Source organism: Lissotriton helveticus, chromosome 1_1 (genome assembly GCF_964261635.1).
Source record: "Lissotriton helveticus chromosome 1_1, aLisHel1.1, whole genome shotgun sequence".
Taxonomy (NCBI): domain Eukaryota; kingdom Metazoa; phylum Chordata; class Amphibia; order Caudata; family Salamandridae; genus Lissotriton; species Lissotriton helveticus.
The window spans coordinates 744867339-744884725 of record NC_136057.1 but is presented as its reverse complement, the minus strand read 5'-3'; the positions used below and the strand labels follow the sequence as shown (position 1 = coordinate 744884725).

The window sequence follows — 17387 nt, the reverse complement described above, 5'->3', positions numbered from 1 at the left end:
ATCGTCAGCTGTGCCCCCTTCGCGACAGGTGCCTCTAGAGGGGAGCTCGGACGTCTCCGAGCCCCACCAGCGTAGAGCGCTGCCTGCGCAGATTGAAGGTGAGGTGGTGCGCCGGGGCGGGGAAAGGCCGGCCTTCGGTGGGTGGGACTAGCGTCTCTGACACTCCCCAGTGACCCGGGAGCTGTAGCTGTGGGCGGGAACCACCCTGTATGCGGAAGTCGGAGGGAGGTCCGTGGAGCCCCTGAGAGCCCCGTCGCTGTCGAGAGTGCGCGAAGGTTGTGTGACCTCTCCGGCAGCCCGTTCGTCAGTCTAAAGACTTTGAACTGGTGCCGCCTGTGCTCTAGTGGTGCTAAAGCCCGTAGGCGCGCATAGACTTCACCGGCAAAAGCAGAGATCCTATCCTGGTGACCGCCGAGTGCAAATGATGTATTTACTGTGTTTCCTTGCCTTTTAGATATACGCGCATACGCCCTGAATGATTATTAAAGAGTCCCAAACCTTATTTTGTGCTCAGAGAAGCCGTATACCCGGTCATTGAAAACAGCATAAACTGTAAGAGTTATCTTTCCCATTTGAAACGTATTGCAGATGTAATGATTCTAAAGTATTTAATTGGTGGCAGCGATACCAGAAGAAACATGTGGTTGTTTATTTAAATGAACCAATATTTATTCTGATAATTATTCTGATATTTATTCTGATATTTATTGTGATACTCATTCCTGAAGTTATTCTATTTATTAATACTATTTATTACCAGAACTGTATGACCAAAAGAAATGTATATGTGCTTTCCCAGTCAACCCTATTTACAACAAAGAACTTTTATATAAAGGAATCGTATTTTTCTACAGCAGTGGTGTGGTGTCCTTCTTTTTGGTGTGGATGTACAAGGAGTTATTATTGGGTCAGAGCCGGCTTAACACTAGAGCCTTCACTTGCCTTGTCACTTGAGCCAAGCTACCCCCTTTGTGCTGGGCTTGCCCATCGCAGGTCCAACATAAAATTGGTGCTCAGCGGGTGGGATTGCGAGCCGTGCTTGTTTTGTACCCCATAATAATTCAGTGTGCACCACAGGTACACACCCGGAGTTTTCTCCTAGCGGCCCTCAAATTCAACGTTTTGCTTTTTCCAAATTCTTTCCTGGAGGTGGGTGGAAGTGACCCTCAAAGTTCTTATCCTGGTCACCTACTTCGGGGTGGTTATCCACACTTTTCACTGACAAGATGGAATTCGAAATGTCAGAGCTGGAGACCTATACTGTGGCACAGCTCAAGGATTTCTGTCAGGAGAGGGGAGTGTTTGTCAGGCGAGGGGCCAAAAGAGAGGAGCTCCGTACTAGTCTGCGAGCATGGGTGGAAGCACACACTGAGGGAACGGTGGAGGAGGAGGAATCGGACAGAGGTACTGTCATTGATAGGACTGCGGAATGTCCCCCGGGGGTGGGTGAGATGTCAATCAGCCCCAAGGCAACCTCACGGGAGGGCAGCAGTGCGTCATCGAGAGGGTTGTCAGAAACCGAGTTAGCTGACAGGAGAGAGGAAAGACTGTTAAGGTGGGAAATAGCAAAAATGGAGTTGGAAGAAAGGAGGGAGGGGAGGAGGTTGGAACATGAGTCCAAGCTGGAGATGGAAAGGAAAAGGATGGAACACGAGTTCAAGCTACGAGAACTCGAATTCCAGGCCCCTAACATCACTACGAAGGGTGTCGAGTCAAAGGAATTTGCCAGGGAGCCCAGGCCCCATTTACCCAAGGACGTAGTCGCCAGTTATACCGCTGGAGACGACATAGCCAAGTGGCTGGCAGCCTATGAGGTCTCCTTAAGAGCCCATGGGATCCATGAGAAGCATTGGGGTGGTGGATTATACCGGTACATGCCTCCGACAGGTAGGAATGCCCTATTGGCCCTAGACCGGAAGGAACAGGTTAATTACCCCGCCATGAAGGTGGCGCTCATCAGGAAGTTTGGGTTGACCCCCGAGAAAAACCGGCAAAGGTTTAGGGGCAGCCACAAGCTGAGCTCACAGAATTGGGTTGACTTCCTGGATTTTGCTAAGAAAGCCCTGGATGGGTGGGTCCAAGGTAATGAGGTGGAGGACTATCGAGGGTTGTACGACCTGATACTCAAGGAACATCTACTCGAGAAATGTCTTCCCGAGCTGAGGCAACACCTGGTAGACAGCAAACTTACTTGCCCCGTAAGCTTGCTGAGGAGGCGGACATTTGGGCAAGTACCCGAGTGTCCACGAAGGGGACGGGAGGAGATTCTCAGAAGTCCGGACAGGGCGCTCCCCCGAAGAAAGAGGGGGGAGATAACAAGAAGCAGGAGTTCTCCAAAGGCCCCCAAAATACCTTTAAGGGAAAAAGTTTCTTCTCCACTTCTAAGGCTAACCCGCAGAAGAACCCTAATCCTGGCCAGAGTCAGCAGCCAAGGGTTATCCATTGCTATGAGTGCGGTGGTATTGGACATTATAAGGGAGACGTGAAATGCCCAAAGAGACCACCCCCTCCCACTGGAGGAAAGGCCCCGGGAGTCGCTAGTGTAGCGCTCGGGGAGGAGATGCCCTTAGTTAAGGGGGGGGAGTGGGCGGGTGTCACCTTAGTGTCCCTGGGTGATCGGGAGGTGGTTCCAAAGATCCAGGTGCCCTCAAATACTACCAAGTATGGGCAATGGTCACCATCAATGGCCATAGAGGGGAAGCTCTGAGAGATACAGGAGCCAGTATGACTATGGTAAGGAGTCATCTGGTGTCTTCAGAGCAGGTGATTCCAGGCGTACTTCATCCAGCCGCGATGGCCGACGGCAGAATGGGCCACTATCCTGTGGCCGAGGTTCCCTTTGAGTGGGGAGGGGTTGCAGGTTCACTTCGAGTTGCCGTAAGCCCCGCCGTGCCAGTCGATTGTCTGCTGGGCAATGATATGGAGCACAATGCTTGGAAGGAGGTGGAATAACGGACTCATACTGAGATGCTGGGTACACCTGATTGGGCCTGTGTGAGTACCAGGTCTGCGGCTGCTCGGGAGGAGAAGTCGCGTGGGTTGGAGCCTGGAACAATGGCCCACCCAGCTGCTGATGAGGGAACATTTCGAGGACAGGAGGAGCCTGCCTCGATGTCCATGCCCCGTGAGACGGATAGGCCACCTGTGGAGGTGGACCCGGAGTCCGCGGAGGAGGACATGGTTCCGTTGGAGGACTTGCCTATCCCCGCTGAGTGGCGAGTGGAAGGAGGACCATCCAGGGAGGAACTGAGCAAGGGACAAAGGGAATGTCCCACCCTCGAGGGTCTGAGGCAACAGGCTGAAGCCCAGGCAGCAGGTAACGAGTCTGGGAACTATCGTGTTTACTGGGAGGATGGTCTCCTCTACAGTAAACCCAGGGCGCCAGTGCACGGATTGTCACGGGCCCTGGTAGTCCCACAGTGTTACCGAGCCTTCCTATTAGAGTTGGCTCATGAGATTCCCTTGGCAGGACACTTGGGTCAGGACAAGACCTTTGCCCGGCTTGTCCCCCACTTTTATTGGCCTCGAATGAGGGTGGCGTCCGACACATACTGTTGGTCGTGCGTGTCATGCCAAGCCAGTGAGAAAACAGGGACGAAGCTGAAGGCTCCCCTGGAACCACTTCCCGTCGTTGGCACCCCCTTTGAAAGGGTGGGCATCGACATTGCTGGGCCCCTAGATCCACCTACATCATCCGGTCACAGGTTTATCCTGGTCCTGGTGGATCACGCCACAAGGTATCCAGAGGCAATTCCTCTGAGAACCATTACTGCACCAGTAGTGGCCAAGGCCCTGATGGGGATCTTTACCCGAGTGGGATTCCCCAAGGAAGTTGTGTCTGACAGGGGGACCAACTTCCTGTCAGCATATATGCGGGCCATGTGGAAGGAGTGTGGAGTGACTTACAGGTTCACCACTCCTTATCACCCACAGACCAATGGTCTTGTGGAAAGGTTCAACCAAACCTTGAAGGGTATGATCAGAAGTCTACCCGAAAGCCTGCGGAGGAAATGGGACGTCCTCCTACCCTGTTTGCTCTTTTCCTACAGGGAAGTGCCGCAAAAGGGAGTGGGCTTCAGCCCCTTTGAGCTTTTGTACGGGCACCCTGTACGTGGACCTCTCAGCCTGGTGAGGGACTCCTGGGAAAAGTCTCCCCGGAAAGTTCCCCAGGATGTGGTGAGCTACATGCTGGCCTTCCGAAGCCAAATGGCTAAGTTGTGGAAGCAAGCTTCTGACAACTTGGAAGGCAGTCAGGCAGTTATGAAAGCGTGGTATGACCACAACGCTCACCCAGTGTAGTTGGAGCCTGGCCAGAAGGTGTGGGTGATGGAGCCTGGAGAGCTGAGTGCCCTCCAGGACCGTTGGACAGGCCCCTATGAGGTATTGGAGAAGGAGGGCAAGTCTACCTATCTGGTGGACGTAAAGACCCCTCGGCATCCGCATCGGGTGTTACATGCCAATCGCCTCAAGCCCCACTACAAGAGGCCCGAAGTCATGTTGGTTATGGTGACTGACGGATCGGAGGAAGAGGACACAGAGCCTCTCCCCGACCTTTTTGCGTCTCAAGAAAAGGATGGGTCAGTGGAGGGAGTGAAACTCTCGCCAACCCTGACTTCTGAGCAGCAGGAGGAATGTCGCCAGGTCTTGGGGTCATTCGCTCCTCTGTTCTCCCTTGTCCCGGGTAAGACCCACCTGTGTACCCATGACGTGGACACAGGGGACAGCCCACCTGTGAAGTCAAAGTCTTACCGGCTGTCTGACAAGGTGAAGGCCAGTATCCAAAGCGAAGTAGCTAAGATGCTGGAGCTAGGAGTCATCGAACCTTCAAGTAGCCCTTGGTCTAGCCCGGTGGTGTTAGTTCCTAAAGCTGCCCCACCTGGCACAACACCAGAATTGAGATTCTGTGTGGACTACCGAGGACTAAATTCGGTAACCAAAACGGATGCTCATCCGATCCCTCGGGCGGATGAATTGATTGACCGGTTGGGAGCTGCCCAATATCTCAGTACCATTGACCTCACTGCAGGGTACTGGCAGATTCCCATGTCTAATGGAGCCATGGAAAGGTCAGTCTTCTCCACACCTGATGGACACTACCAGTTTTGCGTCATGCCCTTTGGGCTCAAGAACGCTCCTGCCACTTTTCAGCGGCTGGTGAACACAATCCTCACCGGGATGGAGTCATTCTCTGCTGCTTACTTGGATGACATAGCTGTCTTCAGTAGCAGCTGGGAGGATCACTTGCAGCACTTGCAAGCCGTTCTCCAGGCCCTGGAACGGGCTGGCTTGACGATCAAGGCCAGCAAATGTCAGATTGGGCAGGGGTCGGTAGTGTACTTAGGACACTTGGTGGGCCGGGGAACGGTGCAGCCCCTTCAGGCGAAGATTGAGGCAATCATGGCCTGGAAACCCCCCAAGACCCAGACTGAGGTCCGAGCCTTCCTGGGCCTCACAGGTTACTACAGACGATTCGTGAAGGGGTATGGCACTATCGTGGCACCCCTTACAGAACTCACGGCCAAAAAGCAACCCAGGAGAGTCATTTGGACGGAGGCTTGCCAGCGAGCCTTCGACACTCTGAAACAAGCATTGTGTAAAGCTCCAGTCCTGAAGGCTTCAGATTTTTAAAAAGAGTTCATTGTCCAGACAGATGCATCCGACATTGGCATTGGGGCGGTGCTATCGCAACTCAATGAAGAGGGTCTGGATCAACCCGTGGTCTTTCTGTCACGGAGACTGCTTCCCCGGGAACAGAGGTGGAGTACCATCGAGCGGGAAGCCTTTGCGGTGGTCTGGGCACTGAAGAAGCTGCGACCATATTTGTTTGGTTCACTCTTCCTTGTTCAGACAGACCACCGACCCCTTCGTTGGCTCATGCAAATGAACGGGGAAAATCCCAAACTGTTGAGGTGGTCTATCTCCCTACAGGGAATGGACTTTCGGGTGGAACACCGGCCCGGAGTTGACCACGCCAATGCCGACGGTCTCTCCAGGTATTTCCGCCTTAGTGCTGAGGACTCCCAAGGGGTTGGGTAGCTCTCCCCACTTTCAGCTGGGGGGGACGCGTGTTCGACCCGTCTGCTTCTGAGAGTCCCCTCACCACTATGATTTCTTTTGTTCCCCTGTACCTCCCAAAATTTGTCGCTTTTTATTTGTCTACCAGGACTTTTTATGTGTTGTCTCATGAGGTTAGATGTTCCTTGACGCCCAGTTGCTCACAAGGTTTGTGGCACCTATTTACAAGGCGCCTGGCCCAAACCTGTGGCATTACAAACTGGGGTTGTCAACCAGTATAAATGGACCTAAAATGGTGGACACCCCTTTTTCCTCATGTGAAGTGACTCCCATTGGAGCCTTCATGAACCCTGGCCTTTTGAGGTTTTGGCGCCCTTTGTTTGGCGCGCATTTCTGACAGGAATTCCTTTATTTTCCTCAGGTACACAAAATGGCTGCTCTAGAACCCCAGTACGGTGGCTGTGAGTGTCCTAAATACCCCTCAAGAGTGCCATGTCATTGTCACAGCCACAGAAGGTTCTAGAACCTTCTGGCTCGTGCCAGTACCCCAGGGCACTGGCTATATAAGGCCCAGTCCCTGGCGGCCATTTTAGATGGAGATGATGATTGAAGATGAGATGATTATGAGAAGAGATTCCAGACTTGACACCAGATTGACACCTGCCCTGTTGACCCCTGAGGTGGCTGGTAGCGCAGGCAGTAGAGCAGCAAAGGGTTTCTGGCGTTGTGTCTGACTGGCGTTCCAGTCAGCTACGTGAGAAGTGATCTAGCGCCTACAGCGCCTGCCCAGCGAGTACCTCATTGCCCCCAAAGACTGTGGCCAGATTAGTGTGCCTCCCCGCCCCCCCCCGGTGGTGAACTGTGATCGATTTATCGAGTCGCGACGCGAGAGCAAGTTCGCCGCGACCGCGATCGTCAGCTGTGCCCCCTTCGCGACAGGTGCCTCTAGAGGGGAGCTCGGACGTCTCTGAGGCCCACCAGCGTAGAGTGCTGCCTGCGCAGATTGAAGGTGAGGTGGTGCGCCGGGGCGGGGAAAGGCCGGCCTTCGTTGGGCGGGACTAGCGTCTCTGCCACTCCCCAGTGACCCGGGAGCTGTAGCTGTGGGCGGGAACCACCCTGTATGCGGAAGTCGGAGGGAGGTCCGTGGAGCCCCTGAGAGCCCCGTCGCTGACGAGAGAAGTGCTGTGCCCGACTGAATCGTATTTTGATTGCAGCCGATGTGAGGTGGGCCCGTTTCTTCATAGTGAATGCAGCGTTGTGAAGGAACTGTGAACCGGCATTCATTTGACTGTGCGCGAAGGTTGTGTGACCTCTCCAGCAGCCCGTTCGTCAGTCTAAAGACTTTGAACTGGTGCCGCCTGTGCTCTAGTGGTGCTAAAGCCCGTAGGCGCGCATAGACTTCACCGGCAAAAGCAGAGCTCCTATCCTGGTGACCGCCGAGTGCAAATTATGTATTTACTGTGTTTCCTTGCCTTTTAGATATACGCGCATACGTCCTGAATGATTATTAAAGAGTCCCAAACCTTATTTTGTGCTCAGAGAAGCCGTATACCCGGTCATTGAAAACAGCATAAACTGTAAGAGTTATCTTTCCCACTTGAAACGTATTGCACATGTAATGATTCTAAAGTATTTAATTGGTGGCAGCGATTCCAGAAGAAACATGTGGTTGTTTATTTAAATGAACCAATATTTATTCTGATATTTATTCTGATATTTATTCTGATATTTATTCTGATACTCATTCCTGAAGTTATTCTATTTATTAATACTATTTATTACCAGAACTGTATGACCAAAAGAAATGTATATGTGCTTTCCCAGTCAACCCTATTTACAACAAAGAACTTTTATATAAAGGAATCGTATTTTTCTACAGCAGTGGTGTGGTGTCCTTCTTTTTGGTGTGGATGTACAAGGAGTTATTATTGGGTCAGAGCCGGCTTAACACTACAGCCTTCACTTGCCTTGTCACTTGAGCCAAGCTACCCCCTTTGTGCTGGGCTTGCCCATCGCAGGTCCAACACCCACGCTGGACAGAAAATCTCAATATGTTTGTACGTTACATCGATGACTTCTTCATCCTATGGAAGAACTCGACTGACTCATTAGAACAGGCATTAATGGAACTAAACAAGAAAGAGGAAAGGATACAATTCACTTGGGAGATCTCTACAGAGTCCATCACTTTCTTAGACGTACGAGTGAATCCACTTGAAAATAAAATCGAAACTGAAATGTTCCGGAAAGACACTGACAGGAATAATACCCTTCATTACTGCAGTTTCCATCAAGAATCTTTGAAAAGACACCTACCGCTATCTCAAATGATGCGGGTAAAACGCATTACTTCAAACTCAGAAAAAGCAAAAATAACCATCAGAGAGATGGGCGAAAGATTTCGTACAAGAGGGTATCCAGAGACCTTAATCAATGAAGCCGAACAGAAAGTAGAAGATCTACGAAGAAGTGAGCTACTGACTATCAAACACAAACCTCAGTCAGATAGAATGACAGTAGTGTCTAAATACTCCACTGCGAGTTTCAACTTCAAAAAAATCATTAAGAACCACTGGAATATCCTCAAAGCAGAGCCTGACTTAACACAGGCCTTTGATAATCCGCCTATTTTTGCTTTCACCAGAAATAGAAATTTTGGGGAAATGTTGAAATCTACTACAGTTGATTCCAAATAATATCGTGGAACCCGCCCCTGTCTGCAATGTGGCAACTGCAACAACATAATGAGAGGAAACCAAATAGTTCATCCAATGACGGGTCACAAAATCAAATTGAAAGTGAACGCGACCTGTGACACATCTAACTTGATATACATGTTGAAATGCCCTTGTGGCAAAGTATATGTCGGCAAGACCGAACGCAAAATAAAAATCAGACTCAATGAGCACAAGTCGAACATAAGAACCAAAAACATGAAATCTACAGTAGCGACTAATTTTTCTGAAGCCAATCACAACATTTCTCAACTTCAGTACGTGGTTCTTGAAACTATTGAGAAGTTGGAAGGTAGAGACAATAACCACTTTCTCCTTCAAAGAGAGACCCATTGGATTTATTTACTAAATTCCAGCAAGCCGAACGGTCTCAATGGCCGCATCGAATTAGCATGTTATCTATAATAATGACTATAACTCTTTATGACCTTTTTTCTTTGGTTGGAATTTATTGGTGGCTGATCTGTATAGCCAAGTACATTTCATTGATCATGTGTTTACTTTAATGTGTATTTACCTTTACACATCTTTTTGTTAATATTTCACAATGCTTACCACCGATTGGTGGACTCCCGATCACATGATCGGCACTTCACCCAATCACGCTGTGTCTTACTTGAAAATAGCGAGCTCACAGGTATCTTATACTTGCCACAAATGGTTGCAACCTTTTGAACTGCCTCGCGCCAGACGCGATTCAGAATTCGCTTGATACACACAAGAGACGCTATGCGTACATAAAGTAAGTTAACTAAACCAGGGCAGTCAAGTCTTTTGGCACAACCGTTAGCTCAAACTGTATATTTATCTGTATCTTTACTTAACCCCTAGCACCATTTGCAAAGTTCGAGTGAGATCGTAATGAACAACACGTGAGTCTATTATGGTTCCGTTTAAGATTTGCATGCTCGCACATTAGGGGAGAGCACTACGTTCACGGGCACTTTTTACAGTTTTAGTTATACACACGGCATGAAATGCATATGTTTTGTAGAACAGATGATATTTACAGTGATTTGAATAGTATTTTTTGGCTTGCTTCTAGCTGTTGTCCCGGATGAAGGGCAAGTAGCCCGAAATGCATCGGACTTGAAAATGTGTTGTTTTTGAATTTGAACATTACCCAATGAACTTTACAATTTGAATGAAATACTTGACAACTTGAATCTATGCATATAAAATATGATTCCGTCTAATCAAAACATTGTATGAACTTTTCTTTGAATCAACTTGAATTTATCATAGAGTGGAGCGCCAGGGGATGCTCCTAATTTCCAATTGAGAGCACGATTTCACAATAAAGGGTTAAGACATGAAATTCTAAGCATCCGTTTTGGTATTAATCCCTGGAAGACGGAAGAAAAAATAAAGGCAGCATTGATTCAAACAGATGGTATTTGTAAATGTGGGCTATGAATAAGAAATGACATTTTTCATATATTACTTGTTTGCACATTGGCTTTAGCCATACGGAAACTGTTTTTACGTCCAATATTTAAAAAAAACAAGTTAAGCTCACGTGCCCAAGCAGTTTGTCTTTTTACGGATATGCCATCTCTAGATATTGCAATTGCATTGGGAAAATTTCGGAAAGCAACAAAAGACTTGATAAGGGAGAAACTAAAGGAGGGGCATTGATTTTAAATGTTTTTAGTGTTCCCCCATTAATGAGAATTTTATGGATTTAGATGTCTTTGTACATTGTGTTCAATGAATTATGATTGTTTGAGGGAGTTTTTTTTATGCAAGGTAATTTATTTATATATTTGTCATAGAATTCATATTGTCACCACAATCTGGATCCTAATTGTGTTTAGACTATGGTCTAAATAAACAAAGTTTTCTCTCTCTCTCTCACCCTAAAGCATGCCATATCAATGCATTTAAACATACTTCCAAAGGTCCTGGCTCAGAGACAGCTTTAAATCAGGTTTCAGAAGGTAGCCAACCCACTTACTCCTCAAAAAGCTACAGAAAATATGCTGATCTTGCTAGTATTTGACTCCTACTAGATCCACAGCATACAGTGATGGGAATCATCAGGTAAGGCCCCCTCAATGTTTGGATTATAACTGTGCATGAACCATTCCCCGTCTCTCATTAATTTAACTGTGATCCCATCATTAGGGGAAACTGAATATGGATGGATTAAAGTAACTACTAAATAACTACCAAAAGATGAATGTGGCTATTCTTTACTCTCCCCAACGGTTGTTGACTGCCTGAAACGCCTTCCACTCTCCCAAGCAAACCTGTATCAAATTAACCTTCAACGTAAAAATGTTGTTGCCATGTACATAAACTAGAACAAACAATACTTTAAAATAAAACCATAGATACGAGCCATCTACGGTGGAAGAAAGCCTCACAGGTATACTTAACCATGGCATGTGACACAGCAAGGTTACTCTAGGTGAAGCTTGCCTGCGAGGTAGGCCAGAGCCACTCGAATGAGAGAGCCAACAATGGCTAAGAAACTACTGATCTATATGCAGAAGGTGTATTTTACATCAGACAGCCTTTTCAAAATGGGTGGTCTCCTCCACGCAATGCTTCAGATGCCAGTGACCTTTCAAGTGACCTGGGGGTGCAGATGTGATCCAGGCATATAGGGCTTCTCTTTCTCAGACTTGAACTAATGTCCTCCAACTCCCTGCTGACTTATCCCCAAAAATGTAGTTCCTGGAAATTTTGGAAGAGGCAGGTTTTCTTGTACACTTATAGTGGTGAATTATTTTTGGCCAAGCTGAATATTGCCAGGCACTGGATTTCTACCTCAGCAACTCCCTTTCAGTATGACTCCAGAGAATGGATACATGTGCTACGCTTGAGAAACATATTTACCAGGCAGTGGTTACCCCCCGAAATTATGCAATGATTTGACCCACTTCAGTATCAAATTGTGAATGTTAGCCATTTAACTCTGAGAAACTGAGCTATCACTGTAAAATTCTGCAGCTGTTTTGTAAGCATCGTACTGTTTTTTTATGCCGGACTTTTGAGTAAATACCAATACAGGGATTAAATAAGTGAAATACCTATGGACTCCAAATAGTCGCCTTCATGAGGATGTTTATACAGGAAGAAATGGTAGCGTGCTGCATCCTTTGGAATCCTCTTTGGTAAATCCTTTACTTCAGTTTTCTCTATGCTGGCCAGTCCAATAGTTTCTTTCTTTATATCTATTTCCTATTAACAAGAGAAATTGACATAAGAAAGCAAATGTTTTAAAAACAGTTCCATCGATAGCAATGAATGTGTTGATAAATGTAACCAGACAAATGAACATGTGCTGTTAGGGTAGCAAAGGATAATGTTACATTTAAATAAAATTTCAAAAAAAGGAAAACACCTTTAAGAGTGAATATATGAGATCATCTGTAATACATATCAGTAAAGGTTGAAGTAAAAAGTCATTCAGTGCTATTTTTCTGCTTTTCTGTGGCTCTGGAAAGCTCTTATTGCATTTCTTGTCTGCAAGCCCACTTTCCTTATCGTAAGGCTTTGAAGACCTAGCTCTTTTCTTTATAATGTTTCCTTCAGGCTAGGACCATGTAATTCTTCATCTTACGCAGTAGACTAGTCTCACTAACGCCTTGATGCTCTTGGGCATTTGTTCGCTCTTTATCAATTGCCAATCAATCTTCTGAACTTCACAGGATGGAGAAAGAACAAAAGAAGTTATAAAAGGGATTGTCGAAAAAATTTATAAAATAAAATAAAAGACAAAGTTGCACCTGCTATTGTTGATAGAGAATGGGTTCCCTAATCAGGTGAAACTCTATGCAGAAATACCTTTTGCCATTTTAGTGGTGGGGACCTTCAGATAGCATTGTCCTTCTAATTCTAAAGGGCCGATCAGGTAGATGGACCCCTGAAATTCGTGACGTCTGAAATATGCACTAATGGCATGCATATGGAAAAACAGACTGTAGACCCTGAGGTTCTCCAAACTATTCCCATTGTTCAATACGCATGCAAGATTACAAATTAATTCTAGAAATAAGTAGGCACATTTTCCCATCTGGTATCAGGTGCACAAAAGGAATATTCATTTATTATGTACTAGTTTCGATATTTCATTATTATTTACTTGTTTCTATATTTAGCTATTTTGTATTAGCTTCTAAGGCTCTACAAGATAACTGATTGGTTGATTAACTGATTGAACTTTACTGGTTGGCAGAAAAACATGAGGACTTTCTCAAAATATACACCACCACTATAGACGTATACCACTCTGCAGAGGCCCTGAACCATGCAGCTCAGGCCTAAAAGTAGGCCTGGGCGGTAAATTCCGTTCCGCTCGTGGAATTTGCGGAATTTGGGTAATTTCGCATTCCGCGGAGAACGCAGAGTTGCCCAAAATTCTGCGTTCCGCGTCTTTGCGGAATTTTTTGCTTTTTCGCGTTCTCAACATGTGTGTTCGCGAGATATTTCCCACGAGCATGCAAACAGCGATTGCAAACAGGAAAAAAGCATCGCGAACACTTAATGCATGCTCACTCTTTAATCTTGTTGTACTGCATGCACGTTAATAGCGCCCGTTTATACAACGCAATCTTAGCAATTTTAATTGCTGAGTGAAACCCCAGTGCCCCGGGCCACGATGCTCAAATGCAGTCTGTCATAATCTCGAACTCTGCCTTATTATGAGTGTTCTGAAAGCTTTTATTGGTTTTGTACTAATATCTCCACGTGCTGTGTTTCTTGCGCGTTAGCTCCCACCTGCTCTAGCGTTCCTCTCTGTGTTAAGTATGAGTACTACTGTTCCATATGTTTTTAGGTCGATTGCGTAGTGGGAGTAGGTCGTTATATGCCTCGATTGTGTGCTGCAATAGGTCATGTCTCTATGCCACATTACAATTGTGGGGACCAGGACCTTGGCCCGATGCATCGCTATGCAACGCTTAGCCAATAGCAGCCCCACCGCTATCAGTTTGCAATTTGTTTTGCCAATATCCTTGGTGTATCCTAGTAGGGCCACAAACGGATCCGCCTCTAGTGTAGTCACCGTTATCTGCTCTAATTCTCTAAAAATGGCCTCCCAAAAGGCTGCCACTTCGGGGCACTGCCAGGCAATATGTATAAAATTAGCTAGTGGGTCTGCACACCTATGGCACTCTGCTGTAGTCAGAATCCTGTTCCTATGTAACCGCTCTGGGGTGTAGTAGATCCTCTCAATGAATTTGAATTGTATTAGCCTGTGTCTGCCATTTTGTGACACAGCTTTCATCATTTCACAACAATATTTCCAGCTTTTGTCATCAATGATTCCGCCTAACTCCCTTTGCCAGTCTTGTCTAGCTTTTGTCAGGAGCTGTCTGCTGGCTTCTAGCTGCGCCAAGTAGAGTCTAGTCAATTGTTCACAGATTCCATACTTTATAACAGGTACCCAAGCAATACCTTCCAGGAGGTTGGTCTGTGTACATGATTTCAACCAGAAAGTCCTGCAGGACTGAATGTGCAAAGTCCCCATCCTGACAGACCTGACTGTCCAGGCAGTAGTGTTTAGTGAATGTGTCAGTAAGGCCCAAGTTGCTGCCTGGTTGAAGTCCAGGACCAAAACTTCACATGCTAACGCAGTGCTCGCAGCCTTTGCTCTGGTGGAATGAGCATGCAAACTCTCTGTGGGTTGCTTCTTGGCCAATGCGTTTAATGGAGAATACTATCTATCTGGAGATGGTCAGTTTTTGCACAGCCTGCCCTTTCTTGGTCCGACATACCTTACAAAGACTTGATTGTCTACGTGTAAAGGTTTTATGCAGTCAAGGTAGAATGACAACCCTCTTTTTGGGTCCAGCTGATGGAGTCTCTCCTCTTGCTTAGAGGGATGAGACTGAGCGTAAAAGGTAGGCAAAGTGATGGACTGGCCTTCGTAGAACGGGGTGACTATGTTCGGCAAGAAGGATGCTTGAGACTGAAGGACTAGATTGTCGAGGAAAATTGAAATGTGGGGAGGCTGAGAGTACAATGCCTGTAGCTTACTGACCCTCTGGGCAGATGTAATTGCCAACAGGAAAGACGCCTCGATGGTGAGGAGCCTTAGAGGACAAGAATGAAGCGAATCAAAAGGAGTGCACATTAAGAAAGTAAAAACCAAGTAGAGGACTTGGAGAGAAGGCTTATAAATACCCTTTCAGTGTGACCAATGCAGAGCCTTGCTGGACCAGGGTTAGGATAAACAGATTAACCTTGGAAAGGTGACCAGATAAAGGACCAACCTATTTCTCAGCACACCATGCCACAAATGTATTCTAACGGCTTGCCTATAATGTGTTGGCGGAGGGACGCCGAGCTGCCAAGATAACATAACAGACCTTGGGTGGAAGATCAAAACCTGTGAACTGTTGCCACTCTGATCTCCACATGAAGGCAGAGGGTTGACAGGTTCAGGTGGAGAACCCTCTCCTGTTGCTGCAACAGAAGATCCTCCTGAAGGAGCAGCCTGATCGGAGGGCCGACAGCCATGCTCAACAGTGCAGGATACTAAACTCTCCGAGCCCAGTCCAGAGTTACAAGGATAACTTGGGCCCGGTTGTTACTGCTCTTCTTGAGAACTCTGGGCAGGAGGGGTATGGGCGAACAGGCGTACAGGAGGCCTGAGATCCAGTTGAGACAAAAAGTGTCTCTGATCAGGAGCTGCCTTGGAAACTCCATCGTGCAAAACTGCTGACATTGTGTGTTCTCAGCTGTGGTGAACAGATCTAACCAATGCTTTCCCCACTGCAGAAAAAGACCGGATGGAGACGCCATTTGTGATCCGGTAGGCATCTTCGGCTGAGTTTGTCTGCCCTGGCTCAGAGAGCTCACCAGTTGATAAACCACCAGGTAAATGCCTTGACATTCCAACCAGGTCCAGAGTCACAGGGCCTATTGACAGAGGGTCCACAACCTCACTCTGCCCTGTTTGCTGCAGTACCACGTGACGGTGGTATTGCCTGTGAACACCTGCACTAGCCTTCCATTGATGGAGGGTAGAAAAGCTTTCAATGCCAGCTGGATAGCTTGGAGATCCAATAGATTGATGTGGAGTCCAGATTCCACCAGACACCGGAGGCCACTGATCTTCACCGCTCCCAGAAGTCCGCCCCATCCCAGGACTAACGCATGTGTTACTACTGTCAGATCTGGCTGCAGAAGGGAAAGAGGTCTGCCACGGACTCAATCGCGGTTCAGTAACACCACTGCCGTTCTTTTGTAGTACCCTCCGAGATCTGAACAATGTCGGAGAGATTCCCATAATGCTGCGCCCACTGGAATTTAAGGTCCCTTATGCCAGCGGGCATGCGTCACAAGCAGGAGGCCATGAGGCCCAGCAGCTTCGGAGTCAGTCTCACCAAAACCCAGGATATAGGCTGAAACATCAGTATCATAGCATGAATATCCTGGGCTCGCCGATCGAGAGGATAAACCAGAAACTGCACTGTGTCCAGAACAGCTGCAATGAAAAGGAGCATCTGAGAAGGGGTAAGGTGTAACTTCGGCAAATTTATAGTAAACCCCAGTGAGTGCAAGAGGTCCGCTGTAGTATGGAGTTGGGAGATGACTGCCTGGGATAATTCTGCCTTTAGCAGCCAGTCGTCATGATAGGGGATGATCTCAGCAGATGACCTGCAAACACCCCTATCACCTTGGTGAACACCCGAGGGGCACTGGTAAGGCCAAAGGGGAGCACAGTGAACTGTAAGTGCTTGTGACCTACCATGAAGGTAAGGGTAATTTTAGGCTTTAGGGGTGGGCAGTGGTAAAGGGAGGTAAGGGTGATTTTAGGAATTTGGGGTGGGAAGTGGTTAAAAGAGGTAAAGGTAAAATCTGATGGATAAATCTAGCCACAGATTCCTTACCTTAGATTTATCCGCAAAGGTCAGACTGGATCCAGACATTTTTCGTGAGCAGTACCCCTGCACGCCGGTAGGTAGCATCGCTCAGCTCTGCGTGTCCATGCCAGAAGTGATGTGCGAGGTGCCTGCATAGGAGCCACCCCAGCACGCTGACAACAGTTCTTTTCTTTCCACGCCAGTCATCGCAGATCCAGAGAGAGCTACCCTTAGTGTCTTTTTGACTGTCCTTATTTTTTTAACTTTTTTGTCAAAGTTTTTTTAAACTTGTCTCCTGGTTTGAAAGTGATGGCAACGAGGAAGGCTGGATTCAAGCCCTGTGGGGCCTGCCACCAACAAATGTCTCTGACGGACCTGCACCTCATCGGCAGGTAACATCTGTGGGCAGGAGGGATGAGAAAATGGAAATATGCATCCTGCAAGTCCAATACTACTATCCAGTCTCCCGGGTCTAGGACAGACAGAACTGGAGCGAGAAGTTTGAATTCGTCCTTTTTGAAGAAGAAATTGAGGGGGCACAGGTCTAGGATAGGACGAAGACGTCCGTCCTTCTTGGGCACCAGAAAGTAGCATGAGTAACAACCATGACCTACTTCTGCCAACAATATCCTCTCTACGGCTCCCTTGGCCAAGAGAAAGGCCACTTCCTGGGGGAGCAAGGAAATCTGCTCACCCGACAGTCTGTCGCAAGTGGGTGGAGAGGTGGTCATGAAGGGGAGGGAGTAGCCCCTTCGGAAAATATGGAGAACCCAGCGGTCGGATGTTATCCACCTCCAGAGTTGCAGGTGATCATGTA

General features: G+C 47.5%; 1 protein-coding gene across 4 annotated transcripts in view; it reads right to left on the bottom strand.

Annotated features, from left to right (window-relative positions):
* Window positions 1-17387, bottom strand: part of TWF1 (twinfilin actin binding protein 1) — a 251500-nt gene that overhangs the window by 39801 nt on the left and 194312 nt on the right. For all 4 annotated transcript variants that reach the window (XM_078674280.1, XM_078674278.1, XM_078674281.1 and 1 more), the window contains one exon: window positions 11789-11939. In XM_078674280.1, coding sequence (XP_078530406.1) covers window positions 11789-11939 — 151 coding nt within the window. The remainder of the gene's footprint in view (window positions 1-11788; window positions 11940-17387) is intronic.